This window comes from Sander lucioperca, chromosome 16 (assembly GCF_008315115.2).
Source record: "Sander lucioperca isolate FBNREF2018 chromosome 16, SLUC_FBN_1.2, whole genome shotgun sequence".
In the NCBI taxonomy this organism is placed as follows: Eukaryota; Metazoa; Chordata; class Actinopteri; order Perciformes; family Percidae; genus Sander; species Sander lucioperca.
The window spans coordinates 26,386,580-26,412,253 of record NC_050188.1 but is presented as its reverse complement, the minus strand read 5'-3'; the positions used below and the strand labels follow the sequence as shown (position 1 = coordinate 26,412,253).

Genomic DNA, 25,674 nt, shown 5'->3' with positions numbered 1-25,674 from the left:
CCAGTACTTGTGAATTTTGGGGCAGTCCCAGAAAATGTGGGTATGGTCACCAGGCCGTAACCCTTCCAACAGTGAGCAGATGTTGAGCTGAATTTGGAGATTAGGAGAGGAGTTTTGAAGTATCTCATCTTAACCTTTAACTCAAATTCTCTCCAATATCGACTATTTGTCAGACTACATGATTTTATACACTTTTCATCTGGAATGATAACATTCATTTGCAGTTCCCAGTTCCTTTATGACCATATTGTTTTGTGTTGATTCCTGTTAAAGAGTTTTGGATATACTTGATATAATTCCTTTTTTAATTTTTTTTCCATTACTTGTTTAAAAAACATTTCCATGTTGGATGGTGTCTTGCGAAGATTTCCTCATTCTTTATAATTGGTTAAATAATGCCGTATTTGTAAGTACTTGAACAAAATCCCAAGCTGGGAGATCGAATTCTGCAATTTGTTCAAAAGATTTTAAAATTTGCCCATCAAATAATTGTCCTATGGTGGTTAATCCCTGTTCCCTCCAGTTTTCAAATCTCCTATCCATTTTAGATAGCAAAAATTCCTTGTATGGGGCAAGGATATGATGCTTCTGTAAGCTATTCACATTCTAGGTTTTGACCTTTACTCCTGCTAAGGTAAGGTGAATGAACTTCAAAGTAATGTGTTGTTTTAAAAGGGTTTAAATCAGATTTGATTACTTAGCAGAGAGGTGTGCCTCAAGGTTCTACTTCAGGAGACCTCTATTTTTATTTACTAAACTCCCACTCTTTTTTCTTACTGTTGTCCACAACTATATTCAGATTATACTATTATATATATTTATGCTCCTGTATGACAAATTCAAGAGACCCTGCAATCTGATTTTAATATTTTACAAACTTGGTTGTCAGCTGATAAATTACAGCTCAATAAAACAAAAGCCTATTCAATGCAACCCCAATTCCAAATCCAATTCTTTGGTTTTAACTTGCAATGACAGTAGATCTCTTCAGGAAGTAGAACAAATATATATAGAAAATGTAGGTGTGTGGATTGACTTTAAACTTAAACCACACATTGATCGTGTCATGAAAAAAAGTAAACTCTAGTGTTGGTGTACTGTATAGCTCCAGACATTGTTTTGCATTAAATGTTAAAAAGAGACTGACATTGTCCACCAGAATGCCTCTAAAACAGATCTACTCCCCCTCAATGTAATATGGCAAACTGCAGATTTATTCTGGGTTGTTCTTTTTTGCACACCATTGCACAAAGTTAGACCTACTCAGATGGCTTTCTCGTCTTGATATAAGACGTCAAACTTCACTAGTATCAATTTATTTTCAAATGCATTACCTTTAACTATCTTTATTGTCTAAAACAATGTTTTGTTCCTTATATGTCAAATTACTCACTTTGTCTCTAAAGAAGTTGGTAAAAAAGCTGCTTCTGATTGGAATAAGTTACCATTAAATATCCGTTCTCCGTCATCATTTTTGTTATTTAAAAATGTTCTGTTTCTCATCGTAAAACAGATTGCCAATGTTATTAATAATATAATCACTGTTTCTCTCTCTATTTAGAGATGAATCGTTGTTTTAACAATGTTTTTATACATTTTTCATTGCAATTACAATTTTCAACAACCCCTTTTCTGAGATGAAGTTTTCTTGCAATCGTTTTTTGAGATGTCCTCTTTTAAGTCCGCCCTCCATTTCTGAAGTCTAGCTATCGATGTTTCTTTAGAGCCAGATGCAAGCCAGTTATATATTGATGGAATCAAACCCCTCTCATTGCAATTGTTTGTTATAATTCCTTTTTAGGATGAGAGTGCAGGAATCCCGACTGAATGGTTTTGCATAAAAGAAATAAAGTTCCTCACTTGGAGATAAAATGTTTCCTTCCATCCTTTGATTTCTTCAAAGGTCATTAGAATCACTTCTTCAAAGAGGTCACCTACTTTACTTAGGACTTTCTTTGCCCATATCTGGAGTCCTGCATTGCCTGGTTTAAATGAAACATTGCCCCACACTGGGCTGAATGGTGACAGAGAGTCCAATATGTTCATATATTCTTTTACCTCATACCATACATTAACCATATTAAGAACTTTAGGGTGAGCAGTATGTGTTCTTAAGTACTTTAGCTTAGCTGAATACAGGTAAAAATGCAATGGTACCTTTAAAGGCATACTATGCAGTTTCCATTTTTGTCAAACAGTGACCCCTAGAGTCGCTGTGGAGTACTTGTAATTAACGTTACTGTTGCTGCTTTTTAGCTCTCGCCAACGAGTGAAAGCCTGACCGAGTGGGACTCTTGTCCGGTTCCTCACGCGGTCAGTTTCTCGTTTTCTTTTCCTTGACTCTTCCGACCGCGCTTTCTTCATTTTCTTCGTCAATTCTACCATGATTCACGTCTGAAATGCGTGCTAGTGTCTTCCATAGAGGCTGCTTCTTTCTGTATATGTTGTTGATGTATGTGACGTGCCGTAAGGCAAGTCATGATTCTTGCGAGATTTGGCGGGGCGCCACCTCTCAAACCTGCATTGCTGGTTTTGCCAACAGCCTCCCCCCTGCTTTGCTATCGGGATGATTTGCCCTACTACGAGTTTGTTTACCATCAAAATGACTTCACAGCTGTAATATTTGGGTACAAATCTTGCATAGTGTGCCTTTAAGGAGCCTGACTCTATGTCCATCCAAAACGTAGCATCTCCAGAAGAAAAATAGAACATCATAGTTCTCAATTGTGTTGCTAAATAGTACCAATAAAGATTTGGACATTTCAGCCCCCCCCCCCCAGTATCAAATGGGAGATACAGCAGCGATAAGTGGATTCAAGAACATTTCTTGTTCCATATAAATTTCTTGAAGAGTGCTGTAAGTTTCTTAAACCTGCATTTGGCGTGAGAGGGACATTTTGAAATTAATACATGAATTTAGGCAATATGTTCATTTTTACTATATTTATTCTGCCTATCATGGATATAGATTAGGGCATTCACCTTTCTATAGTTTTATGTACTGAGTTTATTATTACTTCATAGTATGTTTGTGCTATAATTTCTAAATGAGGTGGTATTTTGATGCCCAAATATGTAAAATTAGATGAAAGCTTGAAAGTAAATAAGTATTGGTTTATATATTGTCTTTCACTTCCATTATGCAGCATTAGTGATGATTTTGAAGCATTTACTTTATATCCGGAGATACTACCAGATTGATCATTGTTTGTTTGATTGTGTCTAGTCTAAGGTTGTACTATTTTCTTTTCTCTCTTTCAGTTATTTAGTTTGTTTGTTGTTGTTGTTGTTTTTGTTGTTTGATTTGTCATTGAGATAAGATGATACATCTTAAGAGGTATACACTGGTAGTATAATACATTTCTGAGATGAGCCAATTACCTGCGGGAGCCGGTAGCTGGTTTCACTAATGGCAGCCTCATCCCGGAACACACCTATTTGCATGTAGAGAGACAACACACACACACACACACACACACACACACACACACACACACACACACTATACCACAGTCGTAACATAGGTGATGTGATGACACCTGGGCAAGATCGAAAATATCTATTTACTGATCAAGTTCCTGAGATGCAGTTGAAAGCTCTGAAAAGGCTAGTAAGTGGAACTTTGAGTTCCGATTGTTTTATCATACACTCTAAAGGCGCATGCTGCACTTCCTAGTTCAAACAGAGTGATATCATGCAAGTTAAACATATTCCATAAAACCAAATATCATGGTTGATTCATTCATGCTGCCTATCAACATCACAAATAATTTTGAAAGCTAACCAGCACTGCTAAGCTAAGCAATCATTTATATAAAACACACAAATAATCTGAATCGTTCACTGCATCTTTCACCATATATAAAGTTCAACATAAATACATATGATTCTTAACCACACCATCATTATTATTATAATATTAAGAACCCTATTGTAACACACAAGACAGAAATGTTGTCATAACTTTCATGGATATTGTCCAGAAGACTTTTATTGAGCATATATGAGACTGATACTTCACATCACACCTGTGTTGGTACAGTAACATGCAGTACATTGTTACATATAAGTTACATATACATTCACATAAGTTGCACTTATGTTGATCATATAATTGCATACATAACAGGATATTTCTTGCTGACAGATTAATTCAATTCAATTTAATGTATAGTGTCAAATCATACCAGAAGTTATATCAGGACACTTTTTAGATAGAGTAGGTCTAGACCACACCCTATTTTACAGAATCCTAGTCTCGCATTGCCAGACCTATCTCCACATAATTTACAGAGATCCAACAATTCCCCCAAGAGCAAGCATTTGGTGCGACGGCAGCAAGGAAAAACGTCTTTTTAACAGGCAGAAACCTCAGACAGACAATGACTCTTGGTTGGTGGCCATCTGCTTTGACCAGTTGGGGAGAAAGAGACTGAGAGTGAAAGTGTGAGAGAAAGACACAGAGAGATCTGTAAAGAGTGACAAGGATCTTGACAAGGATGACCCTCTGCTCACCATCAAATACTACTGTCTCTTTCCTACCGTCTCTGCTAGGCACACAGCCCAACAACACCCTGGCACCTCCTGATTCACCCACACAACTATTTGCCAACCGCCAGCTCTGCCCATCCCAGCTTCCCTCCACTCAGCCTGAAGAACAAGCCCCACAAGTGGTACTGTTTGCTGACACAAAAAAAGCTTTTTCCTGGTAAGAAAGTGCTGTTGAAACGCTGCAACACTACTGGCCAGGCAATGAAGCTGTTGAAAAGGGAGACCCTCAGGAACCCTTAATGCCCCTCCACATATTTCTGCTTCTAACTGGAGATCTGAATGGATGAACAGGAACTGAACCTGATGTCATCTACAGCAATCATATTTTTGGTCAGGCCCCCCTGTTGACCACACCAACCATCATCCGTCGGAACAACCTGGACTCTGAAATAAATCGAGGTGGCAGGGAGATGCATCTCTGTCGGCCCTTAGGCCTGTACATAGTTAATGTTAGGATCAGACGGGGCTCTTTATTGAGATTCACATAGTCCACAGCTCTATGGTCTAGTGTGCATTCGCTGTAAGATTGCAATCCCCCCCCCCCCCCTTTTTGACCACAACCAAATTAATGTTTTCTTTAAACTCTCAGGCCAAACAAGTGACACCAAAAAGCAATCCAGTAAGCTGTTTAAATTCACTCCTACTTATAGATGCCCCAGACAGTAAAAGACAAATCAAAATCATCATGGCTTTAAACTCACCTGATCTGATGAATCACATATGTCCCTACCAGAGATGGTGTAAACAAGGCCATTGATTATATCAATATGATATTTCACAAGGCAGCTCTTAAAGCTGACTTCATAAAACAAAAATGGAAGCCTGTAAAAATGCTAAACGCTGACAAACGGTTCGATCAAGAATGCAAGACCATCAGAAAAGATCTGAGAAAAATAGCAAACAAAAAAATTGCCAACCGAACAACCCAGCCTTATGCATTAGAAACAATGAAATTTTAATGAAATATGTACAATTAGGAAAGCTAAATAATTCCCACATTAACTTTGAAGCTATTGATTGGATATTGGAGTTCAATACAAAGCAACAACAGAAATTACCCATCCAAAATGGTAACATCTTGAGAACACTTTTTTAAAATTTCTACATAGACATACCAATAACTAATTAATTCAGATCAATGTATTATTCAAGAAGAACTTCAGACATTAAAAGAAAAAAATAAGAATACCAAAAAACACTTGATTTCCCAATTACTTGGAAAGAATTGACCACACAGACAAAATCTCTCCAGCCGAGGAAAGCTTGTGGTCCAGACAGCATTTAAAATGAAATGTTTAAATGCAGCACCCCAGAGATGCAGGGTGCAATGTTAACGTTGTGGCATATGTATTCTAAATAAAAGAATACTAGATTGTCTTCAAGAACACTCCACTATCCAGCGTTCTACTCTATTTGGCATGAAGGGCTTTATTACAGACTTCTACACTGTGGTATAGGGGGGAAAATATATTATCTGATTAAATCAATGTATTTGGAAAATATGTGTGCTGTTAAAATTTGAGGCAAATTTAAGTCAGACTTTATTTAACGTGTATTTAAATGGGCTTGCTGTTGAGTTAGATTAATGTATTGCTCCTGGCCTCTCCCTCCTAGATAGAGAGGTGAAGTTCTATGCTCATGACCTCGTTCTACTGTCTCCTACTGAAAAAGGACTATAGCAAGAGCTGGACATCGTAGAAAATACGTAGTAAATATGAAGAAAACAACAATTTAACATAAATAATATCATTGAAGAAAGCATGAGTTTTACCTACCTTGGCCATAACAGCATCAGGGAGTTTCAACATGGCAGTGAAAGCCGAAACAGCTCTAAATGCAATTTAGAGAACATTTTATTATTTCAAAATTCCAATTAAAATCTGGCTTGAAATATTTGTGTCATGCAGTCCATTGTGCTGTATGGTAGTGAAGTATGGGGTCCACTCAGTCATCACAGCTATACCTGTTGGGACAAACATCCAACAGAATCTTTACTTGCAGAATTAAGCAGATATCTACTAATAATTTGCATTCAAAAGAGAATGTTTTAACCACATGAAATCCAGCCACCCAAGACACCCTCCACTCCAAAGCCCTTCAAGAGCTGAGCCCAGAAAAGGTTCCCCTATATCAGTTTTTACTGAGGCTAGCTGCCCCCACTCACTGACCAGTCTCACAACAACACTGCTTTCCAAACCAATCAGAGTATAGCAACCAATAGACAATATAAAGAAATATATCTGGAACAGTGGAAAGAACAAACTAAAAGCTAAAGTACAATAGAATGTTATCTAGCCCTAAAAGACAGAATATCTCTGTACTGTCAGAGATAAAAATGTTGTGTTGTTGGTAGGGGTGCACCAATCCGATATTAAGATCGGATATCGGCCCCAATATTGACAAAATAGCTGGATCGGGGATCGGAAAAATTAACAGATCCACAGGCCGATTTTTTCCCCTCTGTCGCAGCACTGGGACCCCAGTTAACTGCGTACCCTTCTCACTCATGGTAGTAACTTTATAACACAACAATTAATAACCCACAACTAACTTTCTTTAAAAGGATAAAACACCATAGCACACAACAATTTGTGACTTAAACAGTTTCTAACACTAATAATTTTACATTTACAAATGTAGCTACACCGCCGAACGGCATGTTGGGTAACATTATAGCTGCTAGCTAGCCAGGTAGCATAACAGTCTGTTAAGCTGGGAGAGGCTCTGGTCACTACTGCACATTCAAGAACAGAGAAGAAAGTTAGAGGATGAAGAAAGACCGGAGATACACCAGAACAACGTCTGCTCAAGAGAGGAGCCGTCTGTTGTTGCAAGGTTTTTTGTTTCTAAAAAATCAGACATAATTTAGCCACTGTTGTTGCCCGTCGCTCTAATGTTACTCGGCCGTGCTAACGTTACCGTGCTAACGTTACAGTGCTAACATGTCACTTCAAGCATGCAGCAGAGCAACATTATGAACGCAATCCAACTACGGTCCCGCTACAGACCGTTGAGAAAGACGGGTTCAGAGCAATGATTAAAACACTGGATTTAAGATGCCTTGCCTCGCTGAACTACGTCCACCAACCTACTAACATTATTTTTTATATATATATATATATATATATATATATATATATATATATATATATATTATTATTATTATTCAAACAGCGAAGGAGGCTGACAGCGGAGCTACGTTCAGTCGCCCACTACAACCACACTACAACCTAACTTACCTGTGGCCAAGCTAGTCTTTATACAACTAGCTCACAACTATTCTGTTTTGAAAGGGAAACAATGTTAAAGTTGTTTGGATGTGTATTCATTCGATTTGAGTTTATTTTACTACTTTGCAGTTTGCAGAAAAAAAAATAGTTTAGATTCTGTTCAATAGTTTCAACTGTTTGATGGATTCTCCTTCATATAACGTTATATAATGTTAATATAATAATAGTTCATAATATAATGTTCCTTCATATAACGTTATATAATGTTGATGAGCCAAGCAAACCCTTTAGTAATCAAAGCTTTAAGTAAACATGATGACATTAAAATGTTTTTGTGATATTCTATGTACTGACAGTAGAATAAGCCATTATAAACCTATATAAAGGCCCATTATTGTTATTTATTTAAATTAATTTTAAGAAGTTTGATTACATTATATTTTCGTTTACATCTATGTTATTTTGTCTTAGTTACGAAAGTAATGTTTAGTTAGGAAAGTCTGGTGCCTTTAGTCTCTTCCACATGGTGGAAGGAAGGTATAAGGTGGAAGGTATACAGTTTATTATTAATTCAACAACGGTATCGGATCGGTATCGGGTATCGACAGATACACAAAGCCCAGGCATTGGTATCGGTATCGGTATCGGGACTGAAAAAGTCGGATCGGTGCATCCCTAGTTGTTGTTATGTTGTTAATGTATAGTTCTGTAAGGCACAGACCTCTCTAGTCACCTCTCCGTCAGCTGAATTGTCTATTTTACAAATATTAGTTGTGCTTTATGTGGTTGATGTTCAACGGTGATGGCATGTGGTTTTGAGGACCTCATCAGGATCAGGGAAATCAACTCACTAGTCTCCTGCCTACTCTGCTAACCTTCTGCTAGCCTCCTGCTGTATCTGCTAGCCTAGGCTAGCTAGCCAGCTGGCTCAAGTTTTTGATCCCGACTACATGGACCAGCAAGACCATCACTGTGTCCATCTCCATCTCTATATCAGAGGGGCTACCGAGTCAAGCATGGAGGAATTGACAACTGACTTCTCTGATAGGCGTCCTGCTAGTCATTGTGCAGGCGTCAGACAGTGAGCTGGGTTGCCTCAGTGCCTGTGTCGGTTTTCAGTGGGATGTCTGGAGCTGTGGTGTCCTTTGGCTAAGACTTGGCTGGATCCTAGAGTGCCGGTGCCATTCAACCAAGTGACCCTACTCTGTGTGCCGATCTGACGGCCACATTGTATATATACTATATGATGAATCATGCACAAGTTGAAGGAGCTGATGGGATAACTTTTTACTGGAATTGTACCTTGTACGATTTAATGTGGCAGATAAAATTGATGATAGATTGATTGTGTTAATGTTCATATTACTGTTTTATTGTGTAGGGTACTGTCCAAATATTTGGATAAACTGTATTTTGATGCTTTAGCAACATTGTTATTAAAACTTAAATTGAATTGAGAGAGAGAGTGAGAAAGAGAGACAGAGAAAAAAGAGAGATGCACAGCATTACAATAATGATACAATAGCAGCAGTGGGCACCGAGCAGGACCACGACAGCAGCTGCAGCCACGATCCAGGTGCCACCACAATCCAAGTAAATCTGTGAGGTGAAAAAGCACATGGACTCCGGGGAAGAAGCTTAATGATTAAAATTAATGAGACATGAATGCACACAAATAGAGAGAGAGGAGAAGAGAGGAGATCAGTGTGTCATAAGTACCCCAGCAAACTAAACCTATAGCAGCTTAACTAAGAGTTGGTCCAAGGCAAACCTGAGCCAGCCTACAAAGGGTTGGTCAATTATCTGACATCCATGAAGAGAAGCAGAGATGGTCACAGTTCTACGGCTCACACAGTCCTAGAGAGAAAAGCCAAGTTGTTCACCTTCCAGTATTGTAGTCATGGATGAGCATCAAACAGCTGATACCTTCACTAAGGACATTGGTTAATTCCTCAAAGTCAGATCACCACGGTTTAAGCAGGGTTCCCACTATGCTGGTTTGAGCTTAGATCAGACTCCATCTCCACTGGAGCTCGAGCACTTCCACCAGAAAGACGATCCACGGAGCGAGGTGAGGCATTGTTGATTCGGCGACCGCGGCAGCACGCTAACACGTCAGTGAGGTCGGCCCGAAAAGACGCTGTGTAGAAGCTGTAGATGACTGGGTCACAGCATGTGTTCAGGTTACCAAAGATAAACAGTATGTGGTGCACATACTCAGGTGTGTGCTGGATCATGGCTGGTTGGAACCAGTACCAGATCCCTAGAAGGTAGTAGGGTGTCCAACAGATGACAAAGGAGCTAACAATCACAATGGTCATCTTGAGGGTCTTAATCCGGGCTTTGGGTATCTTGTCTGTTCCATTGCGTCTGAGGCAGTGTTCACCATCTGCAGAAACACAGCATGTTCAAAAGCTCAAATATAGGAAAGCATACATTTCATAAATGTAAGAAAATAGGTAATAACCAATTCAACAGCTTAATTTTGTGATGGGGGATGATCTATTTTAGAGATTTGGGGGCTGGAAGGGATGCATTGCTGACTGCCATAATAACTTTAAAAGCTAGTACTTAAGTTGTTTTATTGTGAAAATGTCTGCTGTTGTTTCATGTGTTTGCTACAGCATCACATACTGTATAAAACAAGAAACCGGTACATTTATCAATGCCAGGGCATGACTGTTTCACACAGTTGTTTAAAAATCAACTGTATAGGCCCCTACTTTCCCCAATAATTTCATATTTGCTGTGTTCAAAACACTATTTTAAATACACCTTAGAGCTGGAGGGGAGTATAATGTAAAGCCAGTTACAGAGCATTAAAGGATAACTCCAGTTTATACCTCTTTTGGACTTGTATTAATAGTTTTGTCCATCATTTCGTATCAGTTATGATAACATTGTATCACTAAAGTGTCTGACAGGTCAAGAAACACGAGCAGTCAGATAATCAGGATGCAAACAAACCAACAGTTTTATCCAGATGATCTAAACCACTTTATTTGAAAGTGACCTGTGATAAGTGCTATCCATAGTACTGATACTGCGTTCCATTTACCTTGGAAGTCAGAAGCCAGAGCTGGGAATGATGTCACACCTGAGTTGACCGCATTCCAGCACAACAAGACGGAATAACCGTTATTTTACAGTGGAGTTAGCTCTAGCCAGATTAGCTATTGTTAGCAATGCCAGTTGATAAGACAGAAGTGCATAACTAAGACAGAAGTGCTAATAAACTATATGTCACTACAGCTTTCACTACTGTTGATGCACGGAGCAGCCATGTTGGATTTTAAGGTCGGCTTTGCTTGGGGTACCGTGAGGTTCTCTGACTTTCCTATTCGGAAATCCGACTTCAGGGGGTGTTCCAGTTGAAATGTCTGACTTAGAACTCTTAAATTCCGACTCCCCAGTTCAAATGAAACGCACCATAATTCCATGACTCTTCTAGGTATTCCTACTGCTGGGTATAAGGTACCACTACAACAAAACTAACTCAAGACATCAGCCACATCCTATTCACCTGTGTGTATCCTTTACAGCCTCTGTGCTAAAAATGTAGGATTTAAAATTTGATTTCAACTTTGACACACAAATTGAATTTGCACTGTTGAGTTCAAAGCTTAGAGAGCTATTGTGACTGACTAGCATGTTAGCAGATGGCTTGTCAAATATTCCATATCCTTGATATCAGACGTCAGGTTCCTCCACTAGTTGGCTCTTTGTCAGTACTAGTTGGACACTTGTTTGTACTAGTTGGATATTTTGTTGTACTAGTTGAACAAACTCTTTTACAGGTCACTTTTTTTTTTCAGCAACTAGTGGAACAGCAACTAGTTTTAGCAGAAGCCTTACTAGTGACGCTGGGTAGTTTGCTAGTAGCACCAAATTCCAAACTAGCCAGCTGTTTGACGCACTAGTGGAACAAGTAACACTTAAAGTCCTACTAGTTAACTTATGAGCTGCAAAAGCTCTGACTTGTTTACTAGTAAACATGAATTCAGGATACTAGTTTACTTGGGAGCTACATATCTTTGTACTAGTTAACTAGTGAGAGCCAAAATTCACTAGTGAAGGCAAAAAATGTTTACTAGTTAGCATGTTGAAGTCTCTTTTTAGGGTTAGTTAACTTTTGCGTATTTTGGCTAGACATTTTGTACCACACAAGTTGACTAGTAAAGTCCAAAAACTTTTTTTGGCTTTTACTAGTTAACTAGTACAGAGAGATGTAGCTCCCTAGTAAACTAGTATCCTGAATTATGATATTAAGAATATGGAATAAATGCTCAAATGGCTTGCCATATATCAGCTACAGTAGTTCACCAACTATCCCTGTGAGTAGTTATCATTTTACCAAGCTCCTAGCACCACAAGAACGACATTCTGGTGTGACTATATAGGCCTTAAGTCTTGTCTGCTCAAGAGATAATGTCACAGAATATAAAGAAAGTTTATTTTTTATTGAATTTATTGTAACAGTACTTCAGTGTATGAAGTCAGTCATTCTGTTCTAAATTAGCTAACTTGTTTATTATTTATTTGACTAGATTTAAAGACTTCAATACATTCTTTGTTTCTGGTCCTGCTTATCAACAGTTAGAGTCACTGCACCAGAAATGTCAGTGATAATCCCTCATTGCAAAGGAAAACCGTCCTTCGGATAAATCTAAACTGAAGCAGGAAGTGGGTCTTTAAACTATGTTGGATGTTTGGGTCCTCATTTTACTGTTTGCCTTCTTTTTCTATTCTAAACAAGTTTGTTTTAACTAACCTGGAGGTTTGTCTCTAACCTGTGGGATCGTCTGTTAATTCTATAACAGCAGAATAAAGCATCACTAAGGCATCCAACACAGGGATGTAAATACAATATAAACTTCACAGTGGCTGCAGATACAAACATTCATATCACTTAGCATGCTTTGCAACGTGGTGCACTAAATCAGAAATGAAGTTAAATGTAATGTAATTTATTTTTTAACAATGATGCTAACCTTATTTATAACCCATAATGATTTCATAGTTAATTTTGTTGCATTGTGTTTGTACAGTTCATAAACTGCTCGCCCTCCTGACACTCCACCAGTGAAGGTCAACTTGTAGCACAGAGTGTCAGCGGAGTGCACACTGTCACCTCTCTGAATATGAAGCTCCTGCAGCTTCTTTTCTGCTGCAGCTTCAGATTTATCTCCTTTCTTTGTCTCCATTCACACATCAGTTATCATGATATTTCCATGTGACTGTCACAAAGTACAATCCTTTTTTTTAAATACTCAAAATTCTAAAAGTACATAAAAAACGATGTTGTTACATTGATGAGATTTAATGTGGTTCGTTACTTCGTTACTTTTAATTAGCTAGACGTTTAAATGTCTTTAGAGAGTCACACACCTTTGCTCTTGTGCATTTGCCGATTGATCTTGGTGAGGATGCAGGTGTAGCAGAAAGTCATGACAAGTAGGGGGAAGACATACAGTGTCACAAAGTGAAACATGTTGTATGCCGTCTCCTGCCAGAGATACCGGAAACTTCCATGGGTGACACACTGAGTGAAGTCCACTCCATCTGCTTTAATGGCCCGAAAGATGAAAAGCTGAGGAGTGTAAAGAGATGAGGAATGAATTCCATGTAGTCACAGAAAAACACAGTGCAGCACAAACAGTGTAGCAGTGTGTAGTCCTTTTAATGCACCTCAGAGTGTACCACTTATACCATGTAAAAAACGAGGCCAACATTAGTCATTGAATGTTCTAGAGTCCAGATGTAAAAGGCAGTGTTTTTCCTGTTTGGGGAAGACGGGAAGGGGTACTCCTTCAAGAAAATGTTATTTCTCATCATTTTAGACCATTATTACCATATCTGTGTCTAAAACATTGGAAAAGCTAGAGTAGATGATAAATAAATAACACTCAAAAATCTTAAGGCTATAACTTGCTAAAGAAGTTCAACTACAATCATTAGATCTGAGAAAAGTAATATAAGTAGTTTTGATGCACACATTGATTTTTACGTTTATTCGTCTTAGGTGGTGCCCAAAACGGCTTAATGGTAAGTAAAACCCTGAAAGGTGATGAAGCTAAAGTGAGCTGTTTGTTGAACTAGGACTTAACCTCAGCAAGATGCTGGGGTTAACAGTGGTTCCACTTGAGCTGAACTAGTGTGCATTACATGGTTGTTCATGGCAGTGCTGTGGGTGAACACAGTGTTGATAAAAGTGATGTCAGAGAAGGAACACAGCAGTAGTGTGAGGAAGAGAATTACTAACCACATCAGTGGTTAGTAATTCTCAAGTAGTACTTGATTCCAATTATAATGCAGTAATTGCTAATAAGGTACAGTATAGGTATTATGAGTTTATATTTTATATTTCTAGTTGTCAACATAGAGTATATGAAGAGCAAACCAACAATGAATGTATCCTGCTAAAAGTGTGTACCCAAAGCTTGATATATCTTCTTCCTCTGTGCCATAGCACTCCATTGATGTTAAAATCACATCAATGAGCCACACTGTTGATGCACTGATTAGGGTGGCACCTATATCATGGTTGCAGCTGTCGCCGTGGCCCTGCTAGGCGCCCTGCTATGCCCAGTGTTGGGAAGGATACTTTCAAAACGTATTCCGTTACACAATACAGAATACATGCCCAAAAATGTAATTTGTAACGTATTCCGTTACATTACTCAATCTGAGTAACGTATTCTGAATACTTGGATTACTTCCACATTGAATTGCATTTTATAAGTGTAGGAGTGCAGCTATCAAATCCTGCTTACTAAACAGGCCTACTCCGGTGTGTTCTGCTGTTCCAACATTAATTTACTGGATATTTCAACAATAGCTAAATGTATTCTTTAACCTAGATGTCCATGCTAAAACTAAGTTACTTTAGCTGAATTTTTCAGACGTGTTAGTAGCCAGATTACATGCACATGCACAGTTGTTTTTTCGTCAGCATTGTGGTTAGTTTAACACAGCCAATAATATTGCACCAACTTTACTAACTTTAACTTCAATGTATGGCTGTAGCATAATAAGAATACTAATATTATCATGTAATGTTGCCTCATGTTGACATACAGTTATTGCTGTTACAGTAAAACAACAATTATCTGTAAACCTGGCCCAGCCATGGAGCTGAACTGAAGACACGATTACACAAAGACACAAAGACGATTTTGTTCACACACTCCGAAGACACACAGTTTAGGAGAATTGAAAGCTCCAAAAACTGTCCTTAATTGAGAGTGTGTGTTAGATGAAAGTCCTGTCACTAGTCATGTTTCCATCTAATTGTCAAATGGAGAGAGGTAGCATTGTACATCTAAATAACTGTTCAATTCATTTTAAGGGTCATACACAGTTTGACTCTAAAGAATGTTAGTTGCATTCAACCAGGTTGGATGAAATAGTGTGTAATGTCAGACTAACTGTTAGCTAACCTTTCAACATGATTAACAGGTCAAAAAACATGTGTCCAATCTGTAGAACTGTCTGATAGTCCACCCGCAATCATGAGCTCATCTGGAATCTAATGTTAGTGGAACCACAAGTCCAATTAATCATATGTGCTTAAGCCCTGTTTGCACGGGACTAGTATTACCAGGGGACCTCATGTCATTTAACACCCCCCCCCCCCAACATGTCTTTGTTACATGCTGCGTGTTCGCACGGGATAAGTGAAGACTGTATTTTACTCAAATTTACTGATATTATCCCCCACATTTGATGTTAGAGGCTCTGTCAAAACTTTAATGTATAATTGCCAACGCAGCCAATCCAACCCCTAATCACAGAGATGGCAAAATATGGTAGTTAAAGGTGTAATTTGTATCTGACACAGACAGACAACTTCTGCAATTATTACAAATTACTAGAGGTCCCCAGGTAAAACTAGTCCTGTGCAAATAGGGCTTTAGACTCAGCACCAGCTGATAGAAATGATAGAGGCCTTAAGGCTCAGTGTGTAACCTAGAACCTACTGTACCTGTGGAGATGCCAGCAGCAGGCTCAGAGTCCAGGCCACCAGAAGCATGCGTCTGTTCCTGAGCCCAGCATCGAGCGAATCCAGAGGATGAAGGATGGCCCGATAGCGGTCCAGACTTACCACCACCAGTATGAATGCTGCTGAGTGCATGGCAAATAGCTTGAGAAAACACAGCAGCTTACACATCATATCCCCAGCATACCACTGCACTGTAATATTCCAAATGGCATCCAGTGGCATGACCACAAAAGTCATCACCAGATCAGCTGATGCTAAACTGGCGATGAGCGGGCGGAGATGTGCTGCCAGGCGATAACCCCGCCCCCAGCACACACTGATCAGGACTGACAGGTTACTGCAAGCGGCGAAGACAAACAGCACCAGGGTGGCTGCTACACGGCAGCGGGCAGCCACAGTGAAGGATGGAGCCTCCCAGGGTGGAGCAGATGAGTTCAGTGGGCCATTTTGTAAAGGATCTGCAGGAGTGGAAACCCACAGAGACAGGTTTCCTGACATCCTATAGCAGAGGGAGAACACAATAATTTGACACTGAATTGAAATTGACACAAACAAGCATAATGATCATTAAAATAACCTCTTAAAAGGCTTTGTTGTGATTGACAGGCACACGGCCACTGACATTATTATGGCATAAACCAGTGATGTCATTCTGGGAAATGAACTGTCAACACAAAACATGCAACAATCTCAGTGAGACAAAGCTTCCAATGTACTTGCAAATGTTTTCAGTGGTTTACAGAATGAAAACACCACCATCTCAGGATAGTTTTGTTGCAAATCTTCATGCTCACTCATACAGTAGATGCTGAAATTGATTAGACTTCCTGAATTGAATACTGTTTTTCATTTTGTTTGTTTGAGTTTACAGGTCATACTACAGCCTTGTTAATCTTTTTGGACAACAGCTTGTAGCTTCATTTTCTACAGAGGGTTGTAGTCAAAATGGCTGCAAATGGTTGTAATGATTTTCAGATAGGGTTAATAATAGTAGAAGTCTATATCGACAATGGTTCATTTACGGGATAGTTTCTGGTGCTGCTGGAAATTCCGCCGGATGTCCCTCACATTCCGCTTTCTTTAGGTTTGCCCGCATGGAGCAACATTAACTGGAACCACTGAGCAACGTTACATGCTGAAAATGGCAAGTTTTAAGGAAAATGTGGACGGTGCAACAAGTCAGATCTGCTTGGTTCTTTCAGGGAATGACTGTAAAGATTTACAAAGAATATGTTTAGATCATTTCCTCTCTAACTGGGACGTTTTGGGACTGATTGGTGGGGATTTGCTATGGACAAAATACACACGGTGATACACTGGTAAGAGCCAATTACGTTTAACCATGTATCAGCTAATTTAAATAACTCACGTTACTGTGTTATGTCCACAGTTAACTTAATTTAATATTGTATGTGGCGTTTTCTGTTGCGGGGTGCAAAACAAGTTCCTTCCTGAGCCATGCTCGCTTAGCGCCACCCAATGCAAACAATCCCTGACTGTTTATTCTCCCATACAGGAATGCTGTGTGGACTAGCCAGACCTTCCTCCGCAGCGCTGTGGAGGAAGGTGTGGTAATACGAGACTATAACAGTATTAATAGTAGTAATAATTAAATCAAAGGTTATGATTTCAAATGAATTGCTTTTACAAGATGTGCTTTGCAAATAGCTGGATATATTTAGACAATGTGTTACAATTGTTAATTTCTGGTACTTTTTGAATGTAATTCAACATTACAACTTCACCATTTTTTTGTTGTGGGCATTAGCGGGAAAAGGGGAGAGCAGTGGTGGCTGCAGTGAAAAACAGTGTCATTTTTACTTTTTCAATAATCACGGATAACAACTTCTGTTCAAGTGCTTGTGGATGCATTATTATGTTATGGTCCAAGTGGGAAAAAGAGGATAAACTTCGAAGGATAAATATTTTTATAATTTCCTACACCAGTATCCTGACTTGACTGATTGCCTTCACCTCAGCTAAAATTTTAGATGAGCTGCTAACCCTAACCCTAGGCTTTCACTACGCTTTATATACTCAAAAACTAGGGCTGTCAGCGTTAATGCATTAATTGCGATGCGATTAAGGGCCGACGCGACGCGATTAATGTTTTTTAATCGCATTAATCGCATGCCGGCATTTATTAATTTATTTTACACTTCACTTGGCTTTGCGTCGTGCCTAACAGGCTGCTATTTTGACCCTTTGCAGCACCGTTACTTCTCATCAAGCTGCCACTTCCTCCTAACACATCCTGCTGCTGCAGGCTGCAGCCTGATGGAGAAACACAGCAGTTTCCTTGCGACTGTTGCACCAAATGCTTGCTCTTGGGGGGAATTGTTGGGTCTCTGAAAATTTGATGGCAGATCGATTACAGTACAAGTTGGTGCGGTTTTTGTTTGTAACTTAAGTTACTGTAACAAAAGTCGTGTTTGTGTGTACTTAATAAATAAAAATGTGGAATTTTACTTTTACTTAAGTTCTTTTAATCGATAGAGGTGACGCCTCCCCCCCTTTATTAAGTACTTTTTACTTTTACTTGAGTACAATACGAGCAGAAAAAAATGTTACGAGCTTGGAAGTTTTGGACCTATAGGTGAGTACAATATTCTAGTACTCTTTCCACCTCTGCCATTTGGTTACCTCATTCGGCGATAGCGACTTAACAGACAGTTGAGAACCTAACGTAGACAGAACAACCAAATACACACAACACAGCTTAATACAGACAACACAACCAAATAAACAACCAAATACAGAAACATGCTGGAAAACAGAAGACCCTGCTTCATCCCACCCCCCTCCCTTTACATTTTGTGGACATGTGCACAAGCACACTTCCCAGTCACGCTCTCCCATGGGCGGATGCCTCATGCCCATTGACATATATAAAATGGACCAACAGATCCCGTGTCTCTGGACGGAGACCAGTGAAGGATATTAGAAGCTCTTTTCCGGTGATGGCTGAGCGTTACTGAGCAGCCTCCAACTGAGAGAGACGACGTAGATGTGACGTGAGCAACCTGTCTGAAAGTTGGAAGTCTTCTGGTAGCTGTGCCAAGAGAAATCTCAATCATTCCCAATCTAGCAGAGACAGAGAGCGTAGGTATATGTAAGGAGATAACATAGACACAGGCTAATTATTGATCACTAAAATGATAGTTAACATTAGTAATTAAACTTGAGGCGAAACTGCCTGAGAGCTTCTCCTGTACTATACGGTAATTCCTCTACTATGAGACAGTAAGTCTCGTGGTTATGACCCAATCGTTAGCCTATTTTTATAAAAACGTCTGCTACGGAGCCATAACGTGAGGTACAAGGTAATGGAGCCTTTTATACATTGTCGTGTTTCTTTAGAAATAAACAATGGACAAATAGAGTCTTTAAACTCTTCAGATGTAAAGTTATTTGCTGTCAAAGTGACGTCAAAATTCATGGGAGTCAATGGAATGCTAACGGGAGGTGATGGCTTGGTAGCATCTCAATGGCGCAATAGGAGCTACGCTTTCCAACAAGAAGCTTACCCCCTTACTCATGCCCCAGTCAAGCTCTTCTTCCTCTACAAATCAACCCATATCTCTATCTGTTTTCTTCAAGAGCGCCCCCTTCAGGCCCCTCTTGTCTGACTGCTCAAATAACTCTGCTAGCCCACAGACCAGCCCTATCATTCCAGTTAGAATCAATAATAGACCATACAAAGTGGTGAAACCTCTAAGTAATAAGAACCACTTAACTGCAAACACAGTCAATTTAGCATCCATTCCTTGTCAGCCACAGTCTGTCCCAAAAAATGAGACAGATAATTATTTCAACACACTGACATTTGCCCTACTAAACGTCAGGTCTTTGGTGGGAAAATCATTTTTAATCAATGATTTTATTATTAAACACAATCTTGATTTTATGTTTTTAACTGAAACCTGGTTAGACCATAATAACAGTGATGCTGTTCTCATTGAGTCAGCTCCCCCTAACTTCAGTTTTATGAGTGAGAATAGAGCGAATAAGAAAGGAGGTGGAGTCGCCATTTTGTTTAAGGACTCGTTCCAATGTACGCAAATATTTCATGGAAACTTTGCTTCTTTTGAATATGTGGCTCTTCAGCTGAGGTCCTGCCCTTGAGCTATATTTCTAATTATCTACAGGCCACCTAAATACTGTGCCTCCTTCTTTGACGACTTCACTGAACTGCTGTCTATAATCTGTATTAACTTTGACTGTGTAGTTATTGCTGGTGATTTCAACATTCATGTTGACAACCCCCAGGATAGAGGGACCAAAGAACTGTGTTGTATTTTTGAGAACTATGGACTGACCAGCATGTGACGGAGCCCACATACAACAAGGGGAACACTCTGGACTTGATTATCTCGAAGGGTCTGAACATTTCCAAGGTTGTGGTGACTGATGCTGCTCTCTCTGATCATTCCTGTGTTTTCTTTAATGGCACTATCTCTGTGCACAAAAGTGTCCAAACAAAGTTAATAAGAAAACGATATATCACTGACAACACCAGTGAAACATTCATTCAGCTTTTCTCGTCCACACCCTGAGCTTGTAGACAATTTCAATTGTAAAATTACAAATGTTATTGATGCCATTGCTCCCACTAAAGTCAAAGCTGTCTCTGGTAAGAAAAGACCTCCATGGAGAAATGTCATACTGGTAAGAACAGAAAAAAGAGAGTGTCGAAAAGCAGAACGCAGGTGGCAAAAAACTAATCTCCAGATCCATTACAACACCTATAAAGAGAGACTTAGCATTTATAATTTGGAACTGAGGAATGCAAGGCGATCCTTCTTCTTGGACATTATTGCCAAAAACAATAATAATTCACGTGCTTTGTTTGCTACTGTCGATAGGTTAACAAACCCTCCAGTACCAGGAGCATCTGAACTTTTATCCACCAAGGCCTGCAATGATTTTGCCACCTTCTTCAAAGACAAATTTCAGAAAATTAGACAGTCAGTGCCTACATATCGAGCACAGGGTATGTGTTGTCACAGTGTCCAGGCAAAACAGATTCCAATATGACACAATTTCATATGATTAACCGTAAAAATCTGGAGGACATTATACAACATCTGAAAACCTCCTCCTGCTGCCTTGATATTCTACCAACGGGCCTTTTCAAAAATGTTTCGAATTGTTTGGCTCCAGATCTTCTACAGATTGTAAACACGTCTCTTCTCTCAGGTATCTTCCCACAGGCCCTGAAAACTGCAGTCATTAAGCCACTCTTAAAAAAGAACAATCTAGACACGTCACTAATGAGCAACTATAGGCCGATATCAAACCTTCCATTTTTAAGTAAAATCATTGAAAAAACAGTTTCTCAACAACTGAACCTTTTCTTGTCACTAAACAACAGTTTTGATGCCTTCCAGTCGGGTTTTCGACCACACCACAGCACTGAGACAGCTCCACATTATTAAAAATCCCATATTTTATCAAACTAGTAAGGTTTGTCTCTCAGTGCAGTAGAAAAGGCTGGATTAGGTATTAAACTTGTGTAGGAGACGTGTGTGCAAAAGGAATGGGGAAACTCCTCTTTAATACCCAGTATACATACCTTGAGGCAGCACTATAAAGAGTTGCCACCTACTCCAGAAAGTCTTGATTTTCACTACGTTACCAAAGCAACATATCTAGACGTTGGTGTTATGTGTAGCGGTGTTATGTCAAACATAGTTGCACAACACGTCATGAAGGTTTTCCTCTCAGATCTTTCCAGTTTACCTCCTCAATGGGAGTGCCAAACTCAGCTTCCTATAGGGATCTAATGTATGTCATTTTGACATCCATAGCAAGTTTCATCTCTGTCAGTGTGTGGGTTTTGAACTGTTTTAATGTATAGAAGCTAATGACTGCTTCAGAGAACAAACTGAGAAAAATGAGCCAACAGACATTATTCTTTCTAAGGTGATAAGCGGTAATGTAAAGTATATTGCATTTAGCCACTACATGCACCAAACGCTGGTCTGGTCAGTGGAAGGCGGCGCAGGGGCGCCCTCTGCTGGTAGACCACTGCACCTCTGCATGTGTCGTTGCACCAAAGAACTCCGTACAGGCAATGGCTCAGTCTTCTTTAAGCCCGCTCAAACGTACACGCATCCTAACACGAACACGATGTTAATGTCACGCAATAAAACCAACATAACTCTCCTGTTCTTTTTAGAATGACGTTGTGAGAGTATGCATTCTGCTCTTTCTTTCACTTTTTCCATATTCTCATCTCCTAGTTTAGACTGCATATCGACATTGGGGGGAGACGCGCCCTCACCCCGTCCTCGCCGGCCTGCACACTCTCATGCTGACTTAAACGCACTAAACCATATTTATTAGCACACTTTAGAACTTTGAACTACAAAGACACACGCAGAAGTATTCTTACCTGGAGAAGAATCGTGTCAGCCAGGCTACTGGTGATCAGCTGCAGAGAGAAGCAGAGCGGAGCTGTCCAACGTGCTGAAGCATCACTTCGCCTGCTCTCTTTCCTCCGGTTGTTCCGCATGCACACTTTCAGTATCTGATCAACGATTTAACCAGATCGGGGTTTTATCTATTTTACCGCATCCTTCTGCTCGCTCCATCAGCCCGCCTGGACGCGCACACGCTGCCTTCTACAGTGCATGTCTATACCGCGTTAACAAGGAGCCACAGGAACCGATGCCAATTGGATAATTGAGGCGTGTGACGTGCAGGGTGTTGCAGCGGTAGCCACCTTTGTGTTAGAGACACATCCTGGGAAATTTCCAGTACTACAACATGGGCTCTTGGTGCAGAGGTGAGGACAGGAGCGCTACTTTTCACGGTGTCTCTGCAGCTATGACATGCTTTACCTGCCTGCTTTGACTGACCTTAGTTCCTGTCAGTATTCTGAACTGTGTATGACTGTCCTTGTTATTATTATTTGACTTTTCAATGTCAAAAGAGCATATGCATAAAATATATAAATAGAGAAATAAAAATCTGCATTGTATCCTTCCATTCTATAAATCCATAAAATCTAAGTGCAACTTGCACAAACATAGGTTTTTACTTACATCTTTATAAATACTATTTAAGTAGTTATACTTTTTTTTTGTATTCCTAACTTGTATATACGTTTGCACATTCTTTCCTTTGTATTTTTTTATCTTTATTTTTATATTCTGTATGTGTATTCTGTATATATGTGCTGTGATATTTTGCTGCTGTAGCACTAAAGTCTATCTAATCTAATCAATACAGCAATGGACATTCCAAATGTAAAACATCTTGTTCAAGATATAGCCCTATACTAGATAAAAGTACCACAGCCCATTGACATGCTCATACTTAGTAAGTGCTTACCAGATCAGGGTATATGGATTCCATTACATGTGTTTTATGTGATGCCTTCAATGCAGGCTAAATATAGGCTAGTGCAGTAGTCACATTATCATACATGTATCCATCAAAAGGACTGCATTTTGGGGCTCTTTGTTTCTGAATAGCAATTTTTAAAGGTCGAGATGTGACAATATGCCTTCATGAATGTATTTAGCTGTAGAAAATGAGATAGGTAGGAGGACTGGAAAGGCAGCCAGATAGTTCTGGTCTGGGATCTGCTCTGCTCAGGACAGAGTGCTGTACCATTGGCAATGAACTGTACTAGCCTCTACGCTCTAACACCTCAAGTCCAACACACAGAAACTCAGAAAAAAGTTTCTCTCCTTTGCACCGCCTTTGTACATTTAACTTTTACATATATTTTTTATCTTGAATTTGTATCTGTTGTATGTCTTTTTACTAATCGCTATTTTTACAGTCTTTTAATACATAGCTGGACTGCAATGATAATGGAATTGAATTTCCTTACAATCAGACCATGTGTACTGTAACCGTTTTGTGGAAATATTTTTTCTGTTTACTGTTATGCTTGTAACATATATTTTTTAATTGTATTACTACACACAGAATCTTCTTCAAAAAACATTCAAAATAGTTAAAACAACCAAGTGTCTTCAGTAACAAGAGTTGGTTAGTTAGTAGTTGCACTTGCCATCATTTAGGCTACAGGAATAAATACATGTAATTTCCTTCCAGAAAATATATACTATGCTGTTTTTTAATTTCAACATTATTTCCATGCAGACACATCTCCTGGTTATCTACAGAGCATCAAGTGTTGATGCTATTTAGCCTAATAGATAAAAAAAAAAATAGAATCAACTCAGGAAGGGTAATGTTTTTTTTTTTTTAAACACTTACTTATGCCCATTGCTTTGGACATATCTGTAATTTGGCAGCATGTAGTGCCACTTTTTTTCCAGGACTTCTCTTCTTTTAATGTTCTCCCTTTCAGTTCCTTTTGTCTCCTTCTCTCTTTCTAACGCGCTGTCAATTTCTTCTGCACAGTGCTCAGCTGCTGAACGTTGATGTGTAACCAATTGTGTGTGTGATGACAGGCAGAGATCATACCATCAGGTTAAAAGTAGACACTCCTCCGGGCCAGTAAGCTGACCAGGCCACTCCAGTCCAGGCCTGAGTACAACCTTAGCAGCATGTCACATTGGTTTTCACCACATATATTACTTGTGTTTGTGAAAAATAACCTTTGAATTGTTGAATCAAATCTTTTGAATCCTTAAGTCAAAGGATTTGAATCCTAAAATCAAATAATATGCTTTTAGTTGTCTTGTTGTTTTATTTTTTTATTTTACCTTTATTTTACCAGGAAACCCCTCATTGAGATTAAACATCTCTTGTTCAAGAGTGTCCTGGCCAAGACAGGCAGCAGTACAACCACACATACACACAAACACAAAATACACAAAAACAACTGAATCAGCACATTTAAAAAAAAACATCTACAGCCATGTGTGGCTGCCTCCAAGTCAATCAACCTCCTCTTAAAAGCGACCAATGAGGCCAGCTCATTAAGTTGAATGGATTTCTGTTGTTCCAGGTAGAGGGAGCAGCAAACTAGCGGTGCATGATATATTGACTCAATATTGTTTTCGAAATATTACGTTGTGCAATATTATATCGAAAGTGTCGCAATGAGTATGTAATATTTAGTTTATATTGTGGAGCGCTGCGTCCCGTCCGTTGGCTGTGTGGCTTAGTTGTCTTTGATTTAGAGTTTGAAACGCTGTAATGATCATCATTTCATTGGCCAGTTAACGTGCCACTTGCACACGTTAGTGCACGTCAGCGCACGTGTCCACTACGTGACAAACCCTATGGAGCGTACCACGTGTACATATTTCGACAGAGTGACAGTGTGAGTGAAGAAATAGATAGAGACAACAAAACGGAACGAATCAGAGAAGAGAAAGAAAAGTTGTGTCCTGTTCTCTTTATATTTATATTTTATAATTAATTAAGTAATTAATTAAATTAATATTGATATCGCAATATTCATAATCGATATCGCAATATCACATTTTGTCAATATCGTGCACCCTACAGCAAATTTAAAACCAGTGATGAACCTCAGAGATCCATGGTATACAGTGTCCACTGTCCAGTGCATGTACACTTTGAGACAAAGTATGCATGTATAAAACATCACCCAAGTCAAGTACAGACGTAAAACCGACCTGCCTCTTTCTAGATTCAAACCGAAGGCAGGATTTGATCCTGAAATAAAAACCTAGATTAAGTTTTAATCTTTTTGCCAGCTTCTGAATATGCAGTATTGGGGAGTAACGGAATACATGTACCGGCGTTACATATTCAGAATACAAATTATGAGTAACTGTATGCCGTTACAGTTACAAATTAAATACCTGCTGGTTGCTGTAAAGTGCTATATAAATAAATGTTGATTAAATAGTTGGTATTTAGAATACAGTTACATTGTTACATTGTTGTATGTTGTATGTTGTTGTTGTTACATTGTTCAGGAATTTCCCCAGT

The 25,674-nt window shown here is 39.1% G+C and overlaps 1 protein-coding gene across 2 annotated transcripts; it reads right to left on the bottom strand.

Moving 5' to 3' along the window:
- Nucleotides 1–8,888: 8,888 nt before the first annotated feature.
- Nucleotides 8,889–22,427, bottom strand: LOC116035468 (gonadotropin-releasing hormone II receptor-like). 2 transcript variants are annotated; one of them, XM_031278525.2, is made up of 4 exons: nt 22,181–22,427; nt 15,766–16,282; nt 13,170–13,371; nt 9,755–10,170 (listed from the first exon to the last, which is right to left on the bottom strand). In XM_031278525.2, exons 2-4 carry the CDS (start codon nt 16,279–16,281, stop codon nt 9,755–9,757), a joined length of 1,134 nt encoding a protein of 377 aa, XP_031134385.1. In that variant the 5' UTR covers nt 16,282; nt 22,181–22,427. The 2 variants fall into 2 exon arrangements, with proteins under 2 accessions (XP_035849231.1, XP_031134385.1); XM_035993338.1 differs by lacking the exon at nt 22,181–22,427 and having other exon boundaries at nt 8,889–10,170; nt 15,766–16,281.
- Nucleotides 22,428–25,674: the final 3,247 nt, after the last annotated feature.